This window comes from Mixophyes fleayi, chromosome 10 (genome assembly GCF_038048845.1).
Source record: "Mixophyes fleayi isolate aMixFle1 chromosome 10, aMixFle1.hap1, whole genome shotgun sequence".
Lineage (NCBI taxonomy): Eukaryota > Metazoa > Chordata > Amphibia > Anura > Limnodynastidae > Mixophyes > Mixophyes fleayi.
In genome coordinates this window covers 40,000,896-40,027,053 of record NC_134411.1, presented here as the reverse complement: position 1 = coordinate 40,027,053, position 26,158 = coordinate 40,000,896, and the positions used below count along the sequence as shown (strand labels likewise).

General features: G+C 44.2%; 2 protein-coding genes across 2 annotated transcripts in view; one reads left to right on the top strand and one right to left on the bottom strand.

Moving 5' to 3' along the window:
- LOC142103362 (vomeronasal type-2 receptor 26-like) overlaps positions 1–21,740 on the bottom strand; it is a 106,318-nt gene extending 84,578 nt beyond the window's left edge. The window contains exons 1-2 of the mRNA XM_075187424.1: positions 21,724–21,740; positions 10,864–11,152 (exon numbers count right to left, since the gene is read on the bottom strand). Coding sequence (XP_075043525.1) covers positions 10,864–11,152; positions 21,724–21,740 — 306 coding nt within the window. The remainder of the gene's footprint in view (positions 1–10,863; positions 11,153–21,723) is intronic.
- Positions 21,741–22,882: 1,142 nt separating this feature from the next.
- Positions 22,883–26,158, top strand: part of LOC142103361 (vomeronasal type-2 receptor 26-like) — a 50,924-nt gene continuing 47,648 nt past the window's right edge. Inside the window, exon 1 of the mRNA XM_075187423.1 lies at positions 22,883–22,960. Within this exon, the coding sequence (XP_075043524.1) occupies positions 22,883–22,960 (78 nt within the window). The remainder of the gene's footprint in view (positions 22,961–26,158) is intronic.

Here is a 26,158-nt window from a genome sequence, read left to right as displayed (position 1 = left end):
CAGATAGGTGACCCTAGGCAGAAGGGCACAGGATGGGTGGTCTGAGCAGAGAGAACAGACAGTCTGCAGAGATATCAGAGCAGGGTGATCCTCAGTCATGGGCCTTTAGTTTTGCTCCAACCAGTCCAACGTTGCAGTCGGTGGATGCTTTCTTTAATGCCTTGGGTCTACTCTATGATGATCCGGATCGAGTGGCCTCGGCTGAAGCTCATCTGAGGGCCTTGAAGCAAGGCCGCCACTCTGCTGAGGAGTACTGTGCTGAATTTAGGCGATGGTCTGCTGACAGTGAATGGAATGATCCAGCCTTATGCAGCCAATTTCGCTTAGGGTTGTCCGAACAGATCAAAGACGCTCTTGTGCAGTATTCTTCTCCAACATCTCTGGAGACCCTCTGCAGCTCACCATCAAAATCGACAGGAGGATCAAGGAGAGGAAGGCGAAAAAGGAGGTACCATCGTTTTCGTCTTCGTTTGTTCCCGCATCAATGGACACTGCAATTAGTCGCATACCACCTTTCTTCAGAGGAAAGAGCAAGGAGACTTACTTTGGGTCTTTGTTTGTATTGTGGCAACAAAGGTCACTTTCTTCGCTCCTGCCCTAATAAGCCGGGAAAAGACCAGACCTAAAGAATGTGGAAGAGATTCGGCTAGGCCTAGTTGTTTTCTTCCAAAAATGCCTTATTGGTTCCTGCTCAAATTGATTTCGGACCTCGCCCTGTTGCCATTTTGGCCTTTCTAGATAGCCGTGCTGCGGGAAATTTTTTGGATATCTGCTTTGCCAGATCTCTTGGGATTCCTTTAGTGGCAATCAACACTGCAATCACAGTATGTGGCCTGGATGGAGGTCCTTTACCTGGGGGCAGAATTTGTTACAAGTCCCCGCCATTACAACTAATGGCAGGGACTCTTCATTCTGAAACCCTGTCTCTTTACCTCATTAATTGCCCTTTCGTTCCACTAATTCTCGGTCATCCTTGGCTTCATCTCCATAATCCAGTTATTGATTGAAGCCAAGGAGAGATTGTCCACTGGAGATTCCATTGCTCTCACAATTGTCTGCTCCTGCCTCTTCGGTTACTGCAGCCCCTTTTTGAACAACTTCCTCTACATTATCGTGAATTTCAAGATGTGTTTTCCAAAAAAGCGGCTGACTCTCTACCTCCACACCATGATTTTGATTGTGTTATTGATCTGATTCCTGGATCAAAATTGCCTAAAGCAAGATTATTTTTTCTTTCCGGTCCCGAAACCAAGGTGATGCAGGAATTTTGTGGAGGAGAATCAGCAGAAAGGTTTTTATTAAACCTTCAAAATTCCCAGTGGGAGCTGGATGTTTCTTTGTATCTAAAAATGATGGTGGTCTGCGTCCTTGTATTGACTTTCGAGGATTAAACAAGATTACCATAAAAATTCCTTTCCTCTCCAACTCATCTCCGTGTTATTCGATCAACTCAAGGGGGCTACTGTCTACATCAAGATCGATCTAGGTGGAGCTTATAATCTAATCTGCATCAAAGAAGGCGGTGAGTGGAAGACTGCATTCAACGCACAATCTGGCCATTATGAGTATTTGGTCATGCCTTTCGGCCTTTGTAATGCACCTGCTGTCTTCCAAGATCGAATCAACGAGGTTCTCCGTGATTTTCTAGGACAATTCGTTGTAGTGTACCTAGATGACATTTTCATTTATTCCTGGTCTCTGTCACAGCATCGTCTCCATGTTAAACAGGTCCTTCTCAGACTTAGAGAGCATCACCTCTTTGCCAAAATTGAGAAATGTGAGTTTGAGGTTCAGAAGGTGTCATTTCTTGGATATGTAATTTCTTCCGATAGATTCTCCATGGATCCTAGCAAAGTTCAGGCCATTCTGGAGTGGGTGCGTCTTACTAATCTAAAGGCCATCCAGAGGTTTTTGGGCTTTGTAAATTATTACAGGAGATTCATCCAGGCCTTTTCTGAGTTGGTAACTCTCATTACGGCTCTCACTCGCAAAGTGGTGGATTCCAGCAGTTGGCCACCAGAGGCCATCACCTCATTTGAAGCCCTCAAAAGGGCACTCATCACTGCTCCTGTCCTAAGACATCTGAATCCAGATTTACCATTTATTCTAGAGGTAGATGCGTCTGAATTAGGTGCTGGTACTGTCCTGTCTCAAAAGGACCCCTGGGATCACAGATTGCATCCATGTGCATTCTTTTCACGCAAATTGTCTACCGCTGAAGTTAATTATGATGTAGGCAATCGAGAACTTCTTACAATCAAATGTGCCTTTGAAGAATGGCGTCACTGGCTGGAGGGAGCTGTTCACACGATCTCAGTCTTCACCGATCACAAAAACCTTTTGTACATTAAAACTGCTAAGCGGTTAAATCCTAGGCAAGCCCGATGGGCATTATTTTTCACTTGCTTTAGGTTTGTCCTGGTCCTATAGACCTGGATCCAAGAATGTCAAGGCAGATGCTCTGTCTAGGAGTTTTGTTCCCCACCAATTACCTGCTGGTGAACCGGAACCCATTATTTCTTCTTCTATTATCCGTGGTGGTTTGACACAAGACCTGGGCAATACCCTACGTCAATTCCAGAAAATAGCTCCTTCCGAGACACCTGCAAGTCGCCTTTTTGTTCCAGTTCATCTGCAGAGAGCAGTTCTTTCCGAGGACCACGAGAATAAGTCTGCCGGGCATCCAGGTATTGCTAAGACTATTGAGATTCTTTCACGCTCTGTGTGGTGGCCTTCCCTGTCCTCTGATGTTAGGAACTATGTTCTTTCCTGTGAAGACTGCTCAAAAAACAAGATATCCAGAAATTGCCCTTCGGGTCAGTTTATGCCTTTGTCTACTCCTACGAAACCATGGACACATCTGTCAATGGATTTTATTGTTGAAATGCCATACTCTTCAGGACACTTTGTTCCATTGACTAAGCTTCCCAGTGCTCAGACTCTGGCCCTACTCTTTATTCAGCATATTTTCCACCTTCATGGTCTACCAGTATATATTGTCTCGGATCCTGGCTCTCAATTTGTTGCCCAGTTTTGGAAGTCCTTTTGTACCATCCTTTGGATTAACATCAGCCTATCGTCAGCATATCACCCGCAGTCCAACGGACAGACTGAAAGAGTCAATCAATCTTTGGAGCAATTTCTACTTTTCTATGCCTCCAAATTTCACGACAATTGGTCTTCTTTGCTTCCATGGGCTGAGTTCGCATATAATAACTCATATTATTCTTCCACTCAAATTTCTCCATTTTTCTGTAATTTTGGATTTCACCCAATTTTTATCTCCTTGTCCTCCCTCAATCATTTTGGCCTTCCGGAGATACGTTCTACGGCTTCCCGTCTCAGGATCATCTGGAAGAGAGTCCACTCTGCTTTGTTACCGACCTCATTTCAATCCAAAATGTTTGCAGATTGTCACTGCAGAACTTGTTCTTTTAAAGTGGGTCAACAGGTCTGGATTTCGACTTGCAATATGGACCTTTCACCATTGTTAAACAGTTTTATCCTGTTGCTTTCAGGTTAAAGCTTCCTCGTTCACTGAGGATTCCCAATACTTTTCAATGCTCACTTCTAAAGTCGGCTGTTCCTGCATGCAGATTTAGGCTTCGCCACCCACAGAGCTCTCGACCTATCAACATCGACGATCATCAGGAATCTGTGGTGGAGAAGATTCTTGATTCCAAAAGAGTCATGGGGCAAATTCATTTTTTGGTGCAGTTGAGGGGCTGTGGTCCGGTAGAAAGATCCTGGATTCCGCGGAGGCGTTTACACGCTGACAAGCTTATAAAATAATTTTTCAAGCAATTTCCCAACAAACCAGGATGTCGGGGTTCCTTAACCACTCCTCAAGGGGGGGGTACTGTTACGAGCCGCGACGATCTACGGCTCTCCTCTCGTGCTTTCGTCGCAACTACCATGGCAACAGCCGGTATGTCACTTTGTTTGTTCCCGCACGTCACTTCCAGTTTCCACGTCCTGGCCGTCATCATGACAACGGCCAGGACTCTGTCTCTGACAGCGCCATGTCCCGGCATCTGACACAGCCCTCCACAGTTGAGATTAGATTATTTGGTAGTTTCAGCCCCAGCTGGCTGATTAGATCTTCAGCACCTCCTCAATTCTGATTGGGCAGTTTTTGTATTTAAGACAAGGAGGGCTTAGCCTCTCTGCCGGTTATAACGTTCTCTACCTGTGTAGTTGCTGATCTGATTATTGTCTCCTGACTTCTGATTGACTCCTCTTTGTGACCCTTGCCTGGAATTGGATCTTGCCTGTTTGCTTGTAGCCCTGACCTCTGCCTGAACATTGGAATTTGCTGTTTTGCTTGTGACCCGGATCCGTTAGCCAGTATTCCTGACTAATCTGCCTGCTTCGGACCCCTGATCCCTGATCCTGGGCTACCACTGACCACCCGCTCCATCCTCGTGGCTCCTGCCTCCTGTTCCAGCTGCGCTACCACCACCAAAGATAAACCTTTACTCCGCTGAGCTTAAGACCTGGGGGCATCCAGGTACCTGTGAGCATACTCAGCTCTACGGGAAAGGTGGCTGCTAAAGGTGAAGACCTCATTACCTATTGTTCTAAAAGTTTATCTTGGTAGCCTGTAGCCATAACAGATATGAGATTTGAGATGTATGAAGGGGTGGTTTTGGGCTTTGTAGATTAATGTGAGTAATTTGAATTAGATTCTGGAGGACAGAGGGAGACAGTATAATAATTTTAAAGTGGTGCAGAAGATGTGGAGTGAGGAGAAAGGAAGATCAGTCTTCCAGCAGTATTTGAATTGGATTGAAGTGGGGATGCATGGGGTAGGGCAGTGTTGTCTAACCTGTGACACTCTAGGTGTTGTGAAACTACAAGTCCCAGCATGCTTTGCCAATATACAGCAGATTATTGCTGAAAGAGTATGCTGGGACTTTCACAGCACCTGGAGTGTCACAGGTTAGCCAACACTGGGATAGGGGCAGTGTCGGACTGGGGCATGAAGGGTCCACCAGGGGACAGCAATGCTAGGGGCCCACCAGAGGGGGTGTGGCCAACCATCAAAGAGGTGAGACCAGACACTAGAGGGGGAGTGGTCAGCCCACAAAGGACAGCTAGCACAATAGTGTAGTATATAAAGAATGCAGTGTGTATTAAGAGTACAGTCTTGATCTGCACCTTAGATTGGGCAGAACAGTCACCAAAAATCGGGATTATCCCACTAGACCAGGCTTAACTAACCTGTGGCACTCCAGGTGTTGTGAAACTACAATCCTCAGCATGCTTTACCAATATATAGCAGCCTATTGCTGGAAGGGTATGCTGGGACTTGTAGTTTCACAAAACCTGGAGTGCCACAGGTTAGCCAAGCCTGCACTAGACTCAGAACATTTGACAGACTGTCCTACCTGTTCTTGTCACCACCTTTGGCTGCTGGTTTCTTTAGCTGTGGCTTGCCTGGATCCTGGAATGTTGAGGGGTCCTATTTGGAAAAAATAATGGGTACATTTAGAAAATTCCAACCAGCCCCGGCGTTAAATCAATTGGACCCACATTTAATACTTAGGACTTCCTCCAGCCCCAACATAAAAGTAATAGTATTCCCATTTAATAAACCTATTTCCTCCCAACAGACAGCCCCTGCAATAAATTTATTACATTTACATATAATGAATATACCTATTTCCTGCAACCTTCACTGACATTAAATAATTCATATTCACATTTAATAAATATACCTCATGCTCCTCAAACTCAGCCCCACATCAATTAATAGCGCCCAAACCACCCCATCTTAAATTAATAGTCCCCACTATAAAATTAAATTGCCCCATCTTCACCCTACAAAGAAAATAGCACCCATTATTTAGCCACCACCTACCACACACACATTACATTGCCACAAGCCCGTTGTGCCATCACACACACATTACTGCGCCCCTTCATCACCATGATGTGCCTCCTTATAATCACACTGCCCCCTCCATGCTGCTTTTGCTCCCCCCTTCTCCTGGCTCCCCTTCACACACTGCCATACTGTCTGTGCTCCCCCTTCACTCTGCCATGCTCCCCCTTCACTCTGCCATTCTCCCCCTTCACTCTGCCAGGCTCGCCCTTCACTCTGCCAGCCTCCCCCTTCACTCTGTTCCATGCTCCCCCTTCTCTGTTCCATGCTCCCCCTTCTCTGTTCCATGCTCCCCCTTCTCTGTTCCATGCTTCTATTTCTGTTCCATGCTCCCCCTTCTCTGTTCCATGTTCCCCCTTCTCTGTTCCATATTTCTATTTCTGTTCCATGCTCCTATTTCTGTTCCATGCTCCCCCTTCTCTGTTCCATGCTCCCCCTTCTCTGTTCCATACTTCTATTTCTGTTCCATACTTCTATTTCTGTTCCATACTCCTATTTTTGTTCCATGTTCCCCCTTCTCTGTTCCATGCTCCCCCTTCTCTGTTCCATGCTCCTATTCTGTTCCATGCTCCCCCTTCTCTGTTCCATGTTCCCCCTTCTCTGTTCCATGTTCCCCCTTCTCTGTTCCATACTCCTATTTCTGTTCCATGCTCCCCCTTCCTGTTCCATGTTCCCCCTTCTCTGTTCAATGCTCCTATTTCTGTTCCATGCTCCCCCTTCTCTGTTCCATGCTCCCCCTTCTCTGTTCCATGCTCCTATTCTGTTCCATGCTCCCCCTTCTCTGTTCCATGTTCCCCCTTCTCTGTTCCATACTCCCCCTTCTCTGTTCCATGCTCCTATTCTGTTCCATGCTCCCCCTTCTCTGTTCCATGTCCCCCCTTCTCTGTTCCATGCTCCTATTCTGTTCCATACTCCCCCTTCTCTGTTCCATGTTCCCCCTTCTCTGTTCCATGTTCCCCCTTCTCCGTTCCATGTTCCCCCTTCTTTGTTCCATGTTCCCCCTTCTCTGTTCCATGTTCCCCCTTCTCTGTTCCATGCTCCTATTCTGTTCCATGCTCCCCCTTCTCTGTTCCATGCTCCCCCTTCTCTGTTCCATACTCCCCCTTCTCTGTTCCATGATCCCCCTTCTCTGTTCCATGCTCCCCCTTCTCTGTTCCATGCTCCTATTCTGTTCCATGCTCCCCCTTCTCTGTTCCATGTTCCTCCTTCTCTGCTCCATGCTCCCCCTTCTCTGTTCCATGCTCCTATTCTGTCCCATGCTCCCCCTTCTCTGCTCCATGCTCCCCCTTCTCTGTTCCATGCTCCTATTCTGTCCCATGCTCCCCCTTCTCTGTTCCATGCTCCCCCTTCTCTGTTCCATGTTCCCCCTTCTCTGTTCCATGTTCCCCCTTCTCTGTTCCATACTCCTATTTCTGTTCCATGCTCCCCCTTCTCTGTTCCATGTTCCCCCTTCTCTGTTCCATACTCCTATTTCTGTTCCATGCTCCCCCTTCTCTGTTCCATGTTCCCCCTTCTCTGTTCCATGCTCCTATTTCTGTTCCATGCTCCCCCTTCTCTGTTCCATGATCCCCCTTCTCTGTTCCATGTTCCCCCTTCTCTGTTCCATGTTCCCCCTTCTCTGTTCCATACTCCTATTTCTGTTCCATGTTCCCCCTTCTCTGTTCCATGTTCCCCCTTCTCTGTTCCATACTCCTATTTCTGTTCCATGCTCCCCCTTCTCTGTTCCATGCTCCTATTTCTGTTCCATGCTCCCCTATCACTTACCTTTTCTATCTGCTTCTTCCTTTTCTTCTCCTCTGTCTTGCCGGCGCTCCTCACTGAACGTCGGGCGTGATGACGTCACGCCCGGCATTCAGTGTGAACGGAGCCGGCGCTGCGGTCACGTGAGGTTTTTTTGTTTTTTTTTTACTATTAAAGTTTCTAGCTCCCCTCACCAACGAAGAGGGGAGCGATTCAGGGTCGGGGCCTACCGGTGGATAGTCCGGTCCACCGGCGGGCCAGTCCGACCCTGGGTAGGGGAATGCTACACTACAGGAGGTTGGAGTAGCAAGACGGGAGATAATGAGAGGATGGAAGTGTTTGGGTGCATTTTGGGTGAAAAAGAGAATAATCTGGCAATGTTTCTAAGGTGGAGTCGACAGGACTGGGTGGGAGTCTTATGTGAGGAAAAAGGTGTTATTGACATGGAGAAAAATTTGAGGGGAGGTGGTGGATCAGCGAAGAGGAAATTCTGTTTTGAACATTTTGAGCTTCAGATTTCATTGGGACATCCATGTGGATATAACAGAAACACTGTTGGATACACAAGAAGGGGCGAAGTCAGGGGAAGAGATACAGATTTGGGTGACTGTAAAAAAAAAATTAAATCTAAATTCACCTTCTCCCCAAACACCTGCAGCAGAATGCTGTATAACAATACCACCCTACAGTATGCACCAAAATAACAGAAATAACAAAATATAGTGCAAAATTGCGCTCACTCACAGGTGTGGATGCGCAGCTATCCCCATCTGTGAGCCAGAGAGAATGTCCTGCTGGCCGTTTAATACTACTGTCTGCAGACACTTGTCAGTTTCTCAATGCTCTATGTTCCATCTGCATGGGATAAGTATATACCCTCAGGGGGATTGGATATCGCACTATGTTTGAAGTGCCTGAATCTAAGTCGGGAAATAAAGAAAAAGTTTTTATTTCAAATCTGCATTACCTATATTTTTTATATATAACCCAAGACACATATTAGAGGTCTAATAAGGTCTAATATATATTAGAGGTCTAATAAGCATTGGGCATAAAAAAAAATTGTTTTAATGTTGTTTACACTGTGAGAAAAAATATTAACTAAATATCCAGCTCAAAGCCTCAGTTTTGGATGATTTAGAGAGAGCTTCTCTTTCAGGTGACAGTAACTTCCAAATCACATTGTGATTTATGTGCAGCATATATTGTACACATTGTACACTAAGTTTTGTATTTTATTTTATTTTTTTCATGTTAATACGGGAGGAATAAAGAAAAATATACACCATAAGAAGAGAGAACACGACTTTTCAAAGAAACTATTTATTATATTTTTTAACGTTGTTATATCTGGTTATATTGTTTTTTATTACTTGATTTCACATTTTCTACCAGTGCTAATTTGCATTATATTTTGATATTTCTGTTATAGATTTGCGTGATGGCAGTGTAGATGTGGTACTAGAGGTAAATAAGCTAATTATTTCCCCAAGAGGAGAGGTATACTATGAAAAAAGTAAAGGGCCAAGAACAGAGTCTTGTGAAACCCCAACAGATACTTGTAAATGGGTAAATGTATCAAAGTGCGATTTTGCAAATCCAGCGATTTTCTCGGGAGAGTTGAAACTCGCCGATGTATGAAGCTGAGATTTCATGCAAAATCGCCAGAGTTCTGCTTCTGTCAAAATCGCTATTTGCAAAATCGCCAGAGATCAAACTCCCGACTGTTTGCCACTGCAGCTATACAGCTCTCAAATGTATGAAGCTGCGAGTTAGCAAACTCAGGAGAGTTTGCTTCAAAACACGCCAGATGCAACACGCTGCTTGATAGCAGCGTGTTGTACAAACACACCACTGTTACACTACCCAGTGTTAAAATGTCAAAGAATAGATAAAAGTAAAAAAAAACAAAAAACGTGAGGTCCCCCCACTATTCATGCTTAACCCTAGTGCTGCCTGACTAGTGCTGGTCCAGTGAAAATCAGGGAAAAATTTTGCGTGGGGTCCCCCTGATTTTCACTTTACCAGCACTAGGCAAACCAGCCAGGGTTGGCGGCACTATAGCAGTCGGACACACGGCAGGGGTCCCCCTGCCGCGATTAAGACACGCTGGCAAACTCGCACTTTGATACATTTACCCCTTGGAGTGGAGAGGAGAATGTGCCAGGGATAGAAACACTAAAAGAGTGGTTCGATAAGTAGGAAGTGAACAAGGAAGGAGCTGTGTCTTGAAGGACAATGGAGTGAAGGGTGTGTAGGTGAAGAGGGTGATCAATATTGTCAAAAGCAGCAGAGATGTCCAGGAGAATGAGTATGGTGAAAAGACTTTTAGACTTTGATCACTTTTGTGACAGTGTGTGGAATTCATCATGAGGGAATATATCTTGTTAAATGGTGTTCATTTTGTCTTCTTCTTTCAAGCCATTTAGGGTTCAACTGAAATCTTTTTGGTTGCCCCCATTCTTTTTTTTCTAAGATCCTTAATAGCATTGTCTGTAGAAAATACTCTGTATTTACGATGACCATCCAAAAAGAAATCATCCTGCAATGTTGTAACTCTCTAAATTGATACAGTGGCATGTGTCATTCAAAGCTTGAGGTGTACAATCCACACATAAAGGATCTGAATATTCATTAATATAGAATTACATATTAATAGTGAGGCTTACTTTGGCTTTGTGGTCTATTCCTCTTGTAACGCACTCTATTGGTCTTGTAGCTGCTATCCAGATGTTGCACCTTTTACTCCAGTACAAAAGCCAAATGTATGTGAGTGGCACTTCCTTATGACCCACTGGTCATGCCCTGTCATGCAGTCTCTGCTTAAAACTGGAAGAAATGCCCCTGATCTTCACGGTCAACAGCTGAATGTAGTGGTCCTGGGAAGCTAACCTACTGCCCTGGGTAGCAACTGATTGTGGGATGGTCCCAAGGCCCTCTGGATCTGATCCCAGGTAAACGGGTAACTGTCATGTGCAAAAATAGCAAACACACTCACTGAACTTCACTTACACACTACAGGCACTGTCTACTCAGCTGAACAAGACAGGAAACAAGTCTTTTTGAAAGAGGAGGAGTTACATTATATAGGCTCAGGTGTTTTCTTTCCAGTCTATGCTCAACTGAAAAGGGAACTAACCCATTGGTCAGGGCTACCAGGGAGTCTGAAGAGGAAATGTTCATTATGATTTATAACATTATAATCAATTATTTTAGGAAAATCATGTCTTGCTTACATGTGAATATGGATATACTCCTAATAATTTGGCCATTGGTACAGTCGTCACTGAATGGTGATCTCCAATAAAACCAATCACCTTGCCTCTTTCTGTACAGGAATAATTAGGCACCATCCTTCCTGGTCCTGATAATATCTGTAATACACTTTTTATTGCCTTATTCTCATTTTTACATGAATCATATACATGGTATCCAAGTGTTATATTGGGTAAAAAATAAAAATTGGTACATTTCTCAATGGCAAACAGAAAAGTCAGTAGATTTTTGTAATTTTGCAGTGAAGGTCTGTGGAAAGAGAAAACAGGGAATTGTCAGATCATATGTTTGTTGAAATGGAAGCACTATAATAATGTATAAGTAACTGAAGTAAAAAGAATGGAAGACAAATAAAAACACATAGTGCCCGATTAATCAAGGTACGCAAACGCATCCGTATTTGCGTTGCATACTTTGAGTGACTCAGACACTTATGCGAGAGAAATAAGAACCTCAAACTCCAAAAACACACCCACTTGTGGTCTTTTATACTTAAGGGACGGAAATAAGAATTACCAACTCAAAAAAACACACCCACCTGCGGATCTTTAAACACGGTACAAGCACAAGCGACGGATCACAAGCAATTGACGTGAACCTAACAAATGTATACGTCACCCCAATGTGGGAGGTCCGAACAGTTTGTTTACACATAACACAATACAATGCCTGTGGCTTATTTTCACGGGATAGCTCGTTACTGATTAATCATTGGCAAATAACAATGATGTGGTTCACTGTGAACAATGTTTTTCATTTGCTATTAATTAGCGTAATAAACACTTTTAACTAAAAGACGCATTGCTGAAGGCCTTTTGTGTTTTGGATTTCATAGTACGCAAAATGCATGGACATGGCTACATTAAAAGCACATGAATAATGAATCTATAAAAATGTATGTTGTACTATAAATCCATCTGGGTTTTCTGGAAAATGCATAACATACTCTTCCATAAAGGATACACACACATGTATACAACCTCCACACAGATAAAGGGTTTCTGTCTGGATTAGAACTCATGACTGCCTTTATGGAAATTGGGAGAGCTACCCAATATCACAACCTGAGATTTGAAAAAACATGAAGAACACCAACAATACAGCATGCGTGCTACACAGGCAACTGACACTTAATAGTACTCTTCATTATTCAGTGGTTAGCACTTTGAACTCACAACACAGCAGGCATGAGTTCAAATACCAAGCATACCCATAACAATTGTGTGCACATTGTGGACTGTAGTCATTATGCTAAGAAGAAAGGCAGGAACTTGACACAATGGTTTTATATTTTAATTTGTTCTACACGCTCAACCACATTGTAAAATATGCCCTCATATTTATCCTGTATTGTAATAAACTCATTTTTTGGGGGGAACTTTAGAAAAGCCCCAGGGCCCACAGTTCACATGCACATTATTATGTGCATGCTGACATTTATTACTACGAATGGACTAATAGGGGAGGGGTTTGTAGGGGACAGCCTCCTTGGAGTTAAATGCAACATTGCCTGCAAACCGACTTTCATATGGATCCACGGCGTACAGGTTATGTGATGTACTCAGCTTTATCCAAACAAAACGCTCACCACAGTCCAGTACCATGGAGCTTTGCTTTGCTTGCACTTCTGCCTTACACCACTGACGCCACTTCTGGGTACAGTTTCGATGTTCTCTTCAATGTGTGACTGGCTTAGCTCTGAAACTTGAACGTAACCTTGGACTATCACTACAATGACACATGACACATATTCCGGGGTAATAGTACGCTTTGGTTAAAATTAGGGATGTACACTGGCGACTTTTGAGGTCTCGTGTTTTGTGTTTTGGATCCGGATTTTCGCGATGTTTTGGGTTCGGATTTGTTTCGCAAAACACCTGCCGAAAGGTTTTGGTTCGGATTTAAGGTTTTGGATTCGGATTTTTTTTGAAAAAAATAACTAAAAAGTGTGAAAATCAAGTTTTTGGGCTTATTTTCACTCCTACGCTATTATTAACCTCAATAACATTCAATTACAATCATTTCCACTAATTTAAAGGCTATTTTGAACACCTAACACCTCACAATATTTTTTTTTTTTTAGTACAAAACGTTGCAACGAGGTATCTTTCTGGACTGCGTAGAGGAGTGGTCCCCACAATATAATTAAAAACCCATCAACTGGTCTGAATTACACCCAAAAATAGTATCTGGACTGCGTAGAGTAGAGGGCACTGGGCACCACAATAAAATATATAGAAAACCTTCAACAGGTCTGAATTACACCCAAAAATAGTATCTGAACTGCGTAGAGGACTGGCCACTGGCCACCACAATATAATATATAGAAAACCTTCAACAGGTCTGCATTACACCCAAAAATAGTATCTGGACTGCATAGAGTAGTGGGCACTGGCCACCACAATAAAAAATATAGAGAAATCCTTCAACAGGTCTGAATTACACCCAAAAATAGTATCTGGACTGCGTAGAGTAGTGGGCACTGGCCACCACAATAAAAAATATAGAGAAAACCTTCAACAGGTTTGAATTACACCCAAAAATAGTATCTGGACTGCGTAGAGTAGTGGGCACTGGCCACCACAATAAAAAATATAGAGAAAACCTTCAACAGGTCTGAATTACACCCAAAAATAGTATCTGGACTGCGTAGAGGACTGGCCACTGGCCACCACAATATAATATATAGAAAACCTTCAACAGGTCTGCATTACACCCAAAAACAGTATCTGGACTGCATAGAGTAGTGGGCACTGGCCACCACAAAAAAAAATATAGAGAAAACCTTCAACAGGTCTGAATTACACCCAAAAATAGTATCTGGACTGCGTAGAGTAGTGGGCACTGGCCACCACAATAAAAAATATAGAGAAAACCTTCAACAGGTCTGAATTACACCCAAAAATAGTATCTGGACTGCGTAGAGTAGTGGGCACTGGCCACCACAATAAAAAATATAGAGAAAACCTTCAACAGGTCTGAATTACACCCAAAAATAGTATCTGGACTGCGTAGAGTAGTGGGCACTGGGCACCACAATAAAAAATATAGAGAAAACCTTCAACAGGTCTGCATTACACCCAAAAATAGTATCTGGACTGCATAGAGTAGTGGGCACTGGCCACCACAATAAAAAATATAGAGAAAACCTTCAATAGGTCTGAATTACACCCAAAAATAGTATCTGGACTGCGTAGAGTAGTGGGCACTGGGCACCACAATAAAAAATATAGAGAAAACCTTCAACAGGTCTGCATTACACCCAAAAATAGTATCTGGACTGCCTAGAGTAGTGGGCACTGGCCACCACAATAAAAAATATAGAGAAAACCTTCAACAGGTCTGAATTACACCCAAAAATAGTTTCTGGACTGCGTAGAGTAGTGGGCACTGGCCACCACAATAAAAAATATAGAGAAAACCTTCAACAGGTCTGAATTACACCCAAAAATAGTATCTGGACTGCGTAGAGTAGTAGGCACTGGCCACCACAATAAACAATATAGAGAAAACCTTCAACAGGTCTGAAATTACACCCAAAAATAGTATCTGGACTGTGCAGAGTAGTGGGCACTGGCCACCACAATAAAAAATATAGAGAAAACCTTCAACAGGTCTGCATTACACTGCACATACGGCTGCTCCTCCATCCTCTCCATCATATACATGTTGGAGTTTCAGCGTGTCAAAACCTCTTGTTTTTGATAATGACAGTGCATTTTGAATATTTTTCGATTTGCCACACAACACTGAATGTACTTTATCTATGATACGCATCTATCTTTCTTGACTGCGTAATGTGGTGGCCCCGGTACACAATTTTTTACAGCGCCAACAATATAATATAAAAATTGGGCATCAACTGTCACCGTTGTTTAATATCTGATACACCTAAATATGGACTGCACAGTGGAGTGGCCCCGGTAGTAAATTTGGTGCCCGGGGCCACAATACCTCCTCCAACTTCTAAGTGTAGTGTATATAAAGACAGACAGCGTCGAAGTGTTATTTGTTGACTTTCTTAACCCTAAAATTGTCCCTGTTGCAAATATTCGTGCAATGGAAAGTTACTTTTTCATTGAAAGACTCAAGCTTTCAAGTGTAGTGATTATAAAATATAAACAACAATACAGTAGTTCTAGAGCACGACAATACCTCTTGTTTTAAATTATGACAGGGCATTTTACTTTTGGTTTAATTTCTTGAATTTGTTGCAATTTGGTTTTACTTTTTGAACATGGCAAACGACTGTTGATTGGTCATATAATGCAAAAAAAAAAGTTCCAAGATGGAATTGTCCTTGGGCCCTCCCACCCACCCTTATGTTGTTGAAATAGGACATGCACACTTTAACAAACCAATCATTTCAGCGACAGGGCCTACCAAACAACTTTGGCTGAAAGGATTGGTTTGTTTGGGCCCCCACACCAAAAAAGCTATTCATCTCTCCCTGTACAGACTAAACAGGCTCTACTGAGGCAAGATGTCGTCCTCATCCTCAACCGCTGATTCCTCTCCCCCTACAGTGTGTACTTCCTCCTCATCACACATTATCAATTCGTCCCCGCTGGACTCCACAACCACAGGTCCCTCTGTACTATCTGGAGGGCAGTGCTGTACTTTATTGGGGAATTGATTATTCATTTTTATAAACATCATTTTTTCAACGTTCTGAGGAAGCAACCTCCTTCGCCGCTCACTGACCAGGTTCCCCGCTGCACTAAAAACTCTTTCCGAGTACACACTGGAGGGGGGACAACTCAGGTAAAATAGAGCAAGTTTGTACAGGGGCTTCCAAACTGCCTTTTTTTCCTGCCAGTAACAATATGGACTGTCTGACATGTCTACTTGGATGGTGTCAGCAAAGTAATCCTCCACCATTTTTTCAATTGTGACAGCATCCAATGCAGCGAGAGTAGACATGTCTGCAATGGTTGGCAGGTCCTTCAGTCCGGACCAGATGTTATCAGCATCCCCGCCAGCGCCTCTTTTAGGAAAACTAAGCTTTTTCCTCGCAGCCATAGATGTGGAAGAAAATGAGGGTGGAGCTGTTGGCATGTCACGGTCCTCTTCAGAGGACAATCTCCTGACCAGCAGGTCTTTGCACCGCAGTAGACTTGTGTCCGCCGGAAACAGAGACACAACATACGCTTTAAACCGAGGATCGAGCACGGTGGCCAGAATGTATTCCTCTGACTTTAAAAGAGTGACCACCCTCGGATCCTGGCAAAGCGTACGAAGGGCTACATCCACAAGAGCTACATGCTTGGTGTAATCGCAATGGCTTACCAGCTCCTCCCTCACTTTCTCCAGCTGCTTCTGCAACAGCCTGATCAGGGGAATCACCTGACTCAAGCTGGCAGTGTCGGAAATGACTTCTCGTGTGGCAAGTTCAAATGGCTGCAGAACCTTGCACAACACGGAAATCAGTCTCCACTGCGCTTGACTCAGGCGCATCCCCACTCCTTTGCCTATGTCGTAGGTGGCTGTGTAGGCCTGAATGGCCTTTTGCTGCTCCTCCATCCTCTGCAGCATATAGAGGGTGGAGTTTCAGCGCATCACAACCTCTTGTTTGAGGTGATGGCAGGGCAGGTTCATGGTTTTTTGATGTGCCTCTAGTCTGCGGTAGGCACTGGCTGAATGCCGAAAGTGTCCAGCAATTTTGCGCGCCACCGCAAGCATCTCCTGCACACCCCTGTCACTCTTGAGGTAATGCTGCACCATCAAATTAATGGTGTGGGCAAAACATGGGACGTGCTGAAAATTGCCCATATTTAATGCCCGCACAATGTTACTGGCATTGTCTGACACCACAAATCCCCATGAGAGTCTAAGTGGGGTAAGCCACTGGGAGATAATTTCCCTCAGTTTCTCTAATATGTTGTCAGCGTTGTGCCTCTTATTAAAGCCTGTAATACACAATGTTGCCTGCCTTTGCACGAGCAGCCATTTTGAAGATGCTGCTACTGATGCAGCTGTTGCTGTTGCTGCAGAAGGGGATGCATCTACCCAGTGGGCTGTTACAGTCATATAGTCCTTCGTTTGCCCAGAACCACTTGTCCACATGTCCGTGGTTAAGTGGACAGTGGGTACAACCGCATTTTTTAGAGCACTGAGGACACTTGATCGTACTTCTCTGTACATTTTTGGTATCGCCTGCCTAGTGAAGTGGAATCTTGACGGGATTTGGTACCGGGGACACAATACCTCCATCAACCCTCTAAATCCCACTCCACTGATCGCGGACACCGGGCGCACGTCTAACACCAACATTGCAGTTACAGCCGCAGTTATACGCTTTGCAATAGGGTGACTACTATCGTATTTTGTGGTCATGGCAAACGACTGTTGGACGGTCAATTGTTTTGTGAAAGACTTAGCGGTCTTACGACTTCCCCTCTGGAAAGATGACCGACTAACAGCAGCAACAGCAGCAGTGGCAGTAGTAGGCGTACCGCTGCAGGATTCCTCGGATGAATCCCGTATTGAGGAGGACTCAGTCTGGCTGCTGACTTGGGCTGCAGGACTGAATCTGATGGAAATCGTGGCGGAAGTTGACAAGGAGGGTGTTGCTGGTGTGTATCCAACTGGACCACGGGATTTAGGTGTCCCTGTACCGATGAGGGTCCTAGCCCCAGTTCCTGAACTAACCACTGAACTATGAAGGTTATTCAGGTGACGTATAAGGGAGGATGTTCCTAGGTGGGCAAGATCCTTACCCCTGCTTATTTGAGCTTTACATAAGCTACATATGGCCATACATTTGTTGTCCGGATTTGGATAAAAATAACTCCAGACCGAAGAGGTGCATTTTTTGGTCTTCTGACCAGGCATGACGATGGGCTTTTTCATCCCATGGACATCAGCTGTTTCCCCCCCTGGTGCCTCATTTACAATAACCACATCAGCATCCTCATCATGAAGTTCCTCCACAGCGCCAGCTACATCATCAATAGGCTCCTCCCGAGCCACCTCTTCCCGTACAGTGATGGGAAGGTCAGGCTTGACAACCACCAACACCCTTGGACTCGCCTTGGGGATTTGTGATAATTTCTCTTTAGAAGGCAGAATTGTTTGCTGTTTTGTTGCTGACAGCATAACTCTCTTCAATTTTTTGTAGGGGGGGTAGGAGGAGGAGGGCTAAGATCCGTGGGTGAAGCTGAACCACTAGTAATGAACACGGGCCAGGGCCTAAGCCGTTCCTTGCCACTCCGTGTCGTAAATGGCATATTGGCAACTTTATGTTTCTCCGCAGATGATTTTAAGTTTCTCTTTTTGATACTTTTTCTTAACTTGGGCTTTTTGGATTTTACATGCCCTGTACTACGAGATTGGGCATCGGGCTTGGAAGACGACGTTGATGGCATTTCATCGTCTATGTCATGACTAGTGGCAGCAGCTTCAGCATTAGGAGGAAGTGGGTCTTGATCTTTCCCTACTTTATCCTCCAAATTTTTGGTCTCCATTATATGTAGCACAAGATACTGCAGAATGTGTGAACTTGGTAATATTGCAGTACCAATGGACTTATACTGCTGGATTGGTTTTGCAAATTTGGTTATAATAATTTTTTTTTTTTTTTTATAACTTTTTTTTAATTTTTTAAAAACTTGGGAATAATGGGGAAATAACTATGCCCTTAGAAGCACAGAGCACAGGACACAGCACCACTGGGCTGAACAGGACACAGCACAGGACCCAGCAGCACCACTGAACTCAGCAGGACAGAGCATAGGACACAGCACCACTGGACTGATACTGCAGAATGTGTGAACTTTGTAATATTGCAGTACCACTGGACTTTTACTGCTGAATGTGTGAACTTGGTAATATTGCAGTACCAATGGGCTTATACTGCAGGATTGGTTGTGCAAATTTTGTTGCAATTAAAAAAAAATTAAATTAGTTTTTTGTATTTTTTTGAATAACTTTTTTTTATTTATTTAAACACTTGGGAATAATGGGGAAATAACTATGCCCTTAGAAGCACAGAGCACAGGACACAGCACCACTGGACTGAACAGGACACAGCACAGGACCCAGCAGCACCACTGACCTCAGAAGGACAGAGCACAGCACACAGCAACACTGGACTGAAGTGAACAGGACACAGCACAGGATCCAGCAGCACCACTGAACTCAGAAGGACAGAGCACAGGACACAGCACCACTGGACTGAACAGGACACAGCACAGGACCCAGCAGCACCACTGACCTCAGAAGGACAGAGCACAGGACACAGCACCACTGGACTGAGCACAGCACAGCACAGCACAGCACTGAACTGAACAGCACGAGATATAGCAGGACAGAGGACCACCTAACACACCCTCCCTCTACCCTGATCAATGCCCGAGTGAAGATGGCGGCGACTAGCGGGGAATTTATAGGATCCGAGTATCGCGAGATCCGACAGCGGGATTATGAGTCAGAGCCTCGGTTTCAGTTTTGAATTTGGCGCCAATACCCGGATCTGTCTCGGATCCGACTCGGATCGGCAACGTTCGGGTGGGCTCGGATTTCAGAAATCCGAGTGCGCTTATCTCTAGTTAAAATAACATAAATCATGCGTGTAATTTGCAGAAATTTTAATATTAATTTATTATATGTCTATTATTAGTGGTTTTTATTGCAAACGCACCATTAACAACTGTCACATCAGCTATTTTACATTGAGAGTAATTATAATGGTGGTTGTTGTGATTCTAAAGAGTTTTAAAATCAATCTTTATGCCAAAGTAGAATGTTAGTGCTAGATAAAAAAACAAAACAAAAACCTTTTAACCATGCACTCAGCACTCCAGTCCGGTAGTGGAATGCACTCAGCCAACCATTCCGGCAACCAGAATGGAGTTCAGAGTGCATTCCACTCCCGGAAGGGAGTGCTGAGTACATTCCCCATTCATTCCGGCAGCCGGAATGGAGTGCAGAGTGCATTCCACTCCCGGAAGGGAGTGCTGAGTGCATTCCCCATTCATTCCGGTTGCCGGAATGGAGTGCTGAGTGCATTCCACTCCCGGAATGGTGTGCTGAGTGCATTCCCCATCCATTCCGGCAGCCAGAATGAATGGGGAATGCACTCAGCACTCCATTCCTGCATACAAGAAGTCAGTTATAACAGATAACTGTAATCTATAGGAGTAATGTCCAAAATATATATCTCTGGAAGTATGTAGCAAAGTTGATCCCCATATTCCAGAGAAGATATCTGCGTAGCATACGGAAATGCTCTGCACAGGCCTATAAAAGACAGGCATCTTTACTGAAGATCCAGCAAGCAGCAGAGGGCGCTATATTAAGCGAACTAATTCCGGCGTTCCGGCTGTTCCGGATTGAACCCAAAGGTCCAAAATATCAGCAAACATCTTACACTCGACAGAGGCATTTATTACAAAGGTGTATGTAAGGAAAATAGGCTTATTTTACACAAACGTACTAATGAAACATTTGTAATATATATCTATATATCCAAATAAATGTAAAATTTTTTGAAAAAACCCCCAAACTTAAAAATGTCTGTATTGATATGTATGTATGTTGTGCATATTTCGTTGTGCATTTTAAACGCGCAGGATGCTTTTAGAGGCGTTTAATAGTTATTTTAGCTAACTGTTTTGGACTTAAACATGACCCTGAGCTTCCTTAACTTTTAGCAAGGATTTGAGACATTAGTGACGTCAGTATCCCGTAAACGCCTACTGTTCTTAAGTTAAAATCCATAACGCCTTCTCTCCTCAAGTGATCTCTCATCTCCGCCCAGTCCGCGCCCACACTCCTCCCATTCCCACCCCTTTCTTCTGAAGTGGTCAGCTATCATCTCAAATGTATTTGAGTTGCCTTTGAGTGCCGGATCTGCTCTGTTTGAGCAGCGTATGTGGTGCTTTTTGCTCCTTAACTCCCATTTTCACGCATGCGCAGAGATGACTACCGGATTATCCGCATAAAAAGGCAGATCTGTACCTCGATGAATCGGGCCCATAGTTCTGGTTACAAGCACCAATATCACAGAACAGGGCTGTGATAGGTAACAAAATATTGCTCAGAATAGGACTGATGGAGAATGGGGAAGGCATTGAGAGTGGTCTGCATGAGCTGCATTTGCACAGACATCTATGTACTGAACTCTGAATTTGTAGAACCCTTGCTCCCCTCGTCCCTCCTCTCCATGCAGGCATAAGAGCCAGAATTGTGCAAGTCTGCATAAGTGCATATGCATGTGCCCTATTTCTGGAAAATCACCATCATCATCATCACCATTTATTTATATAGCGCCACTAATTCTGCAGCGCTGTACAGAGAACTCACTCACATCAGTCCCTACCACATTGGGGCTTACAATCTAATTTCCTTAACAAAGACAGACACAGACACAGACTAGGGTCAATTTGTTAGCAGCTAACTAACCTACCAGTATGTTTTTGGAGTGTGGGAGGAAAGCGGAGCACCCGGAGGAAACCCACGCAAACACGGGGAGAACATACAAACTCCTCACAGATAAGTCCATAGTTGTGAATTGAACTCATGACCCCAGTGCTGTAAGACAGAAGTGCTAACCACTGAGCAACCGTGCTGCCCCAAATGGCTGTCTTTACCTCCCCTACATCTCTCCTTCTCTCCCCTGTTGCAACTCCCACTCCCCCCCATTCTCCCTCCAACCATACCTGCAGCCCAGCATCCCAGTCCCCTTTCCACTACATAGAGCTGCAGTTCTCAACCCCCATTAACTTATTACTGATATATCCCACTCAGATACCTGCTCTCCTGCTTCATGATGCCCCCCCCTGAACCTCCAGGTATCCATAACATGTTTAACCCCCCACCTTATGTCTGCAGCCATGTTAGTTCTCCCAGCAGAGGAGTGGTCGCGTTGTTACACACCAGATGCCGGCACCTCTTGTTAGGTAGCCCCAGAGCTTATAGTGAGCTTCGGATGTTAGTCAAGTGACTTGGACCTGTCGGTCATTGCCAGACCGCCGACCCGGGAACTTGACAGAGTTCCCACTCTCTGGAGCAAGGGGCACTGCTGCCCAGCTCCGGAGTCAGTTAGAAGTGGCCACATGGTGCTAAGAGTGAGGGAGAGGGGATCCCTTTCTCTCTTTTCCTCCCAAGCTGCCATTTCTCACAGCAGGGAAACTCGCACCCAGCAGGGATAAGCAGACCCCCCTCCAATACACATACAACGAGGGCACTGTATTTGAACCCATCACCCCCACCCCCCTCGCACTTCGTATTAAAACCCCCACGGAGTTAGAGCCCACAAGTGCTGCCCCACTTCCTGTACACTTTAGAGAGGTTTATGTGTCTGCATGAGGGGAAACAGAGCCTCCCCCTTTTTTCACATTAAAATAGAAATTCAATACATAATTATATAAAATGGCAACACTAACAAAAAAAGTTACCCAGTAAAACACGAAGCAGCAAATATTATAGCCATTAGATATCTATGTACTCTCTCCACCAACCCCATAATTTGAACCCCCTGTGCGTGCCACCCCTTCCACATTTGCCCACACTGCTGGTCCCCTCCGCTTCTCTGCCAGTTGGGGGCCTACCTAGGGGAGGTTTTCCCCTCCTCACTGCCCCCTTCTAACCCTAATGCAAGCACATGTCCATTCACAAGGTGTGTGATGTCGACTATCCCACCCAGCCCTAGGAAGCTTTCTGCTCCTTCTCTGACCTCGTAGAACAACACCCCTATTCAACTCAATCCGCCCACTACAGCCACAGCGCACTCCATGGAGCCGACCCCCCCTTCCGCTCTGCAGATTACCCAGCCACCTCAGCTTCTCTGGTTGCCAGGTGGCAGATAAATCTCCCCTCCCGTGCCCCCCCTGCCCCGGCTATTCAGCTTGCTATTGTCTTCCTGTAGATTACACTAGCACACATTTTTAGGCACTAACATGTTTCTAGTTTCAGCAGAAAATATTCTTAATTTCTGACAAGGATTTCAAGCGTTGCGGCACTTTTCAGAGGATCGGGATGGAGCAGGAGCATTGGAATGCCTCCAAACTACACGACATGCGCGAGTGCGAGGACAAAGGGCGTGTCTTCGGTGAGGTAATTTTTTTGTCATTTATTTACACTGCACACAACGTGACATGATATCACTATTATGGCTTTTCTGCCGCTGCCCAGGGACCGCAAATTTTTTTGAGGGGGAAACCTTATATGATAACTTCCTGGCAGGATAATGAATCCACTAATGTTAGGTAGACTATTTGCATACATACCGATGACAACCAGGGTAGGGATTATACAAAATGCCCTGCTTTGCTGGCAGGCCAGTCTGTTTAGCAGAGGCTTACTTGGAAGTTGGATACACAACAGAATAGAACTGAATTCATTGCCTCCGTATGAGGAATACAATTTTAATTTTCAATTTTATGTTTTAATTTGAAGGGAGAATTCGAATGGCGTTCATACGAGTTCCATTTTTCTTATTTAGCCTTGTGGCCAACCAGGTTTAAACCTGGGATTTTACAATAGGGGAACCAGGTAAGATTTGTTTCTTTGGCCTCAGTTGTTATGAGTAACAGCATACGAGAGTAGCTCTCCACACCTGGGGGGGTTATCACTACCTCCCAGCCCAGGACATCCCGGCTATCTGCCCTGCCACACTATGTTTACGATTGGTGGGGGTACTCCCCCAATGGGGTGACATGTGTTTGATTTAATTTATGAGAGACTAAAGAGCTCCAGCATGCTCTAACTCGTATGCTGCTAGTTGGCCTAGCATGTACGGGTCTGGCCCCGGCTATATTCGGCACCCATTCCTTTCGTATCAGGGCAGCTATCGCTGCAGCCGAGCATAATGCTTCCATCATGGTCATTTAACTGTTAGGGTGATGGTAGTCGAACGACTATAACAAATGTCAGTCCCAAACCGTAATGCTGCTACTTGGGCCTTGGCTCTCCCGGTAACCCAGCGCTATGCTGCTAGCCACTTTGGGCGGAGGCATGAAGGGATTTTTCCCATTTTTCCCTCGGACCAAGGCCCGATTAGTGGTCTGCCTCCAGGGTTTTCTGGGTTCACCTTCGTATGGGTTACCGTCCCTCTCTTTCATTTCCTGTGTCCACCCTGGTGCCCCATTGCTTCGCATGGAAGTTTCCTTTTGCTACTCTGTTGCGGCCCCCCGCTTCAGCAGGTTTCCACTTGATTAGTTGTGATGCATTGTGTCACAGGTGTCTAATGATTGATGTGCTCCCTAGTAAGCACGCACTGGATAATTCTGACCATGGCCATGAGATGGTTTTGATGAACCTGTGGATCTGAGAATCACTGTATATGGACCGGTAAAACCCAGCTAAAGAGTAAGATTCCCCGGAACAGAGATGTGACTTCTATTTTAATATGTTCCGTCCACAGTACCACCAGCACGATACAGATACATATACAAGTATTAAGACATTCTTATATATGCTGGGCAGCCAAACACAAGTGGGCTCACAATTGACCCTATTTCTCATGCCCTGTGTATGTCAGGTAGGTGGGGAGGAGAGGTCAGCCCTCAATCCCCCTTTTTTGACACAAGAAACAAAGGTAAATGGCACTTCAGACATTTTTAGTTCCCAATCCGCCCCTGAATGTCAGCCCCAGAGAATGTGTAAATCTTAGTGGTGATCCCGGCTGGTTTCATACATAAATGTCTTTCTAGCTGGGAGATGAAGGAAAGTGAAGCTGTGAGTGAGATGACTCCTCACCAGCTTATAGGGATGTCCCAGTATGTAACCATAATACTCCTCCTTCCTCCACCAGGTAACTGATCAGCTCTAACACATATCAGGTTCCTTCTTGTCATTCACTGCAGTATAATAACCCAGCACTGGTCAGATCTGCATCATCTCCCTCTAGTTACCTCTGAGAACAGGTGGGGGGTAAACTCCATACACAATAGGTGGGGGCAGCTGTGATTGTAGTGTTTCTGCCCCCTGAGCTCTATCCACATAGAGCGGGGTATTCACACAGTATATGGGAGTAATATTACATTAGCTGCTCTTCTATACACTGTATCATCATTATGTGTAATAGGTCTCATTCATGTGTCTGTCACTCAGTAACACTCTTATTATACAAAATAGGTTTACAGCAAATGTGTCCATAGAAGGTGACTTTGTAACACATTTCCTAGAAAAAGATTCATGTTAAAGAAAAATATAGTTATCCCCTATTTGCAGTGTTACCATAACGAGTGTAATAGTGCGCGCGCCGCGAGATTTTTGGCTATAACGCCAACAATTAAATATGCTCCGCAGAGTTTAATATGCTTCGAGCATTTTTATTAAACTCCTGAATTTAAAACTTCCTTCTGTAATGTACAATATGTTACTGCTGATATGATAGGATGCAGGAGCTGGGTGTAAGTACTGTATAATCTGTATCTCCTGTACACATCAAACTGCATTAAAACTGCATTAACTTTTACCTTCTATATTCTCATTGGGCCTGATTCATTAAGGAAAGTAAAGCAAGAAAGTTAGTAACTTTGAACCTTGGAAAAACCATGTTCCAATGCAAGGGGTATAAATGAGTTTATTGTTTTGCACATAAGTAAAATGCTGGCTGTTTTTTCATGTAGGACGCAAATATTTGACAGCTTTATTTTTACACTGACATTAAAAGTCGACATGCCCTATCCCAATAATAAATATGTCCTCACATTTTAAATCTGTCCTCACATTTTAAATTTACCTCCTCTCCAATAAAACATTGTTTTGCCAAAGTCCAAAATTACTAATTTTTTTTGCTTTCCTTTCCTTAATGAATCAGGCCCATTGTCTCTAACACAGACCCCTTCTTCTATCAATCAATTCCCAATTTTTAGTTCACTGACATATGGAAGAACTCTGCAGAACAGAACCGTAATATAATAATAATAGCTTGACAGAAAAATATATAATATATTGTAATTTCCAGTGTAAGTAAAGGATACATTTCTTTCTATGTAATTCTTATAGGGATTTTCCATGTTTGGATGAATGTAATGTATTGTTTTGTGCACAAGGTTCCACTAATCTTATGAAATACAATGTTTTATCTCTGGCTCCTTTTGTGGTTTTCAGCAATGTTTTCATATTATCAGGCAGATTTGTTTATTTTCATTGCTCTGGAATAGGACACAGCTCTGCTGTAATCTCTGCACTGGAAACAATTGTATCCAGAAATCAGCCAACTGACATATCTTAGTGTAATCTAAATAAACTCACCTACCTGATTATATGAATAAATGTGTAGAAAGTATAGAAGGAAGGCAGAAA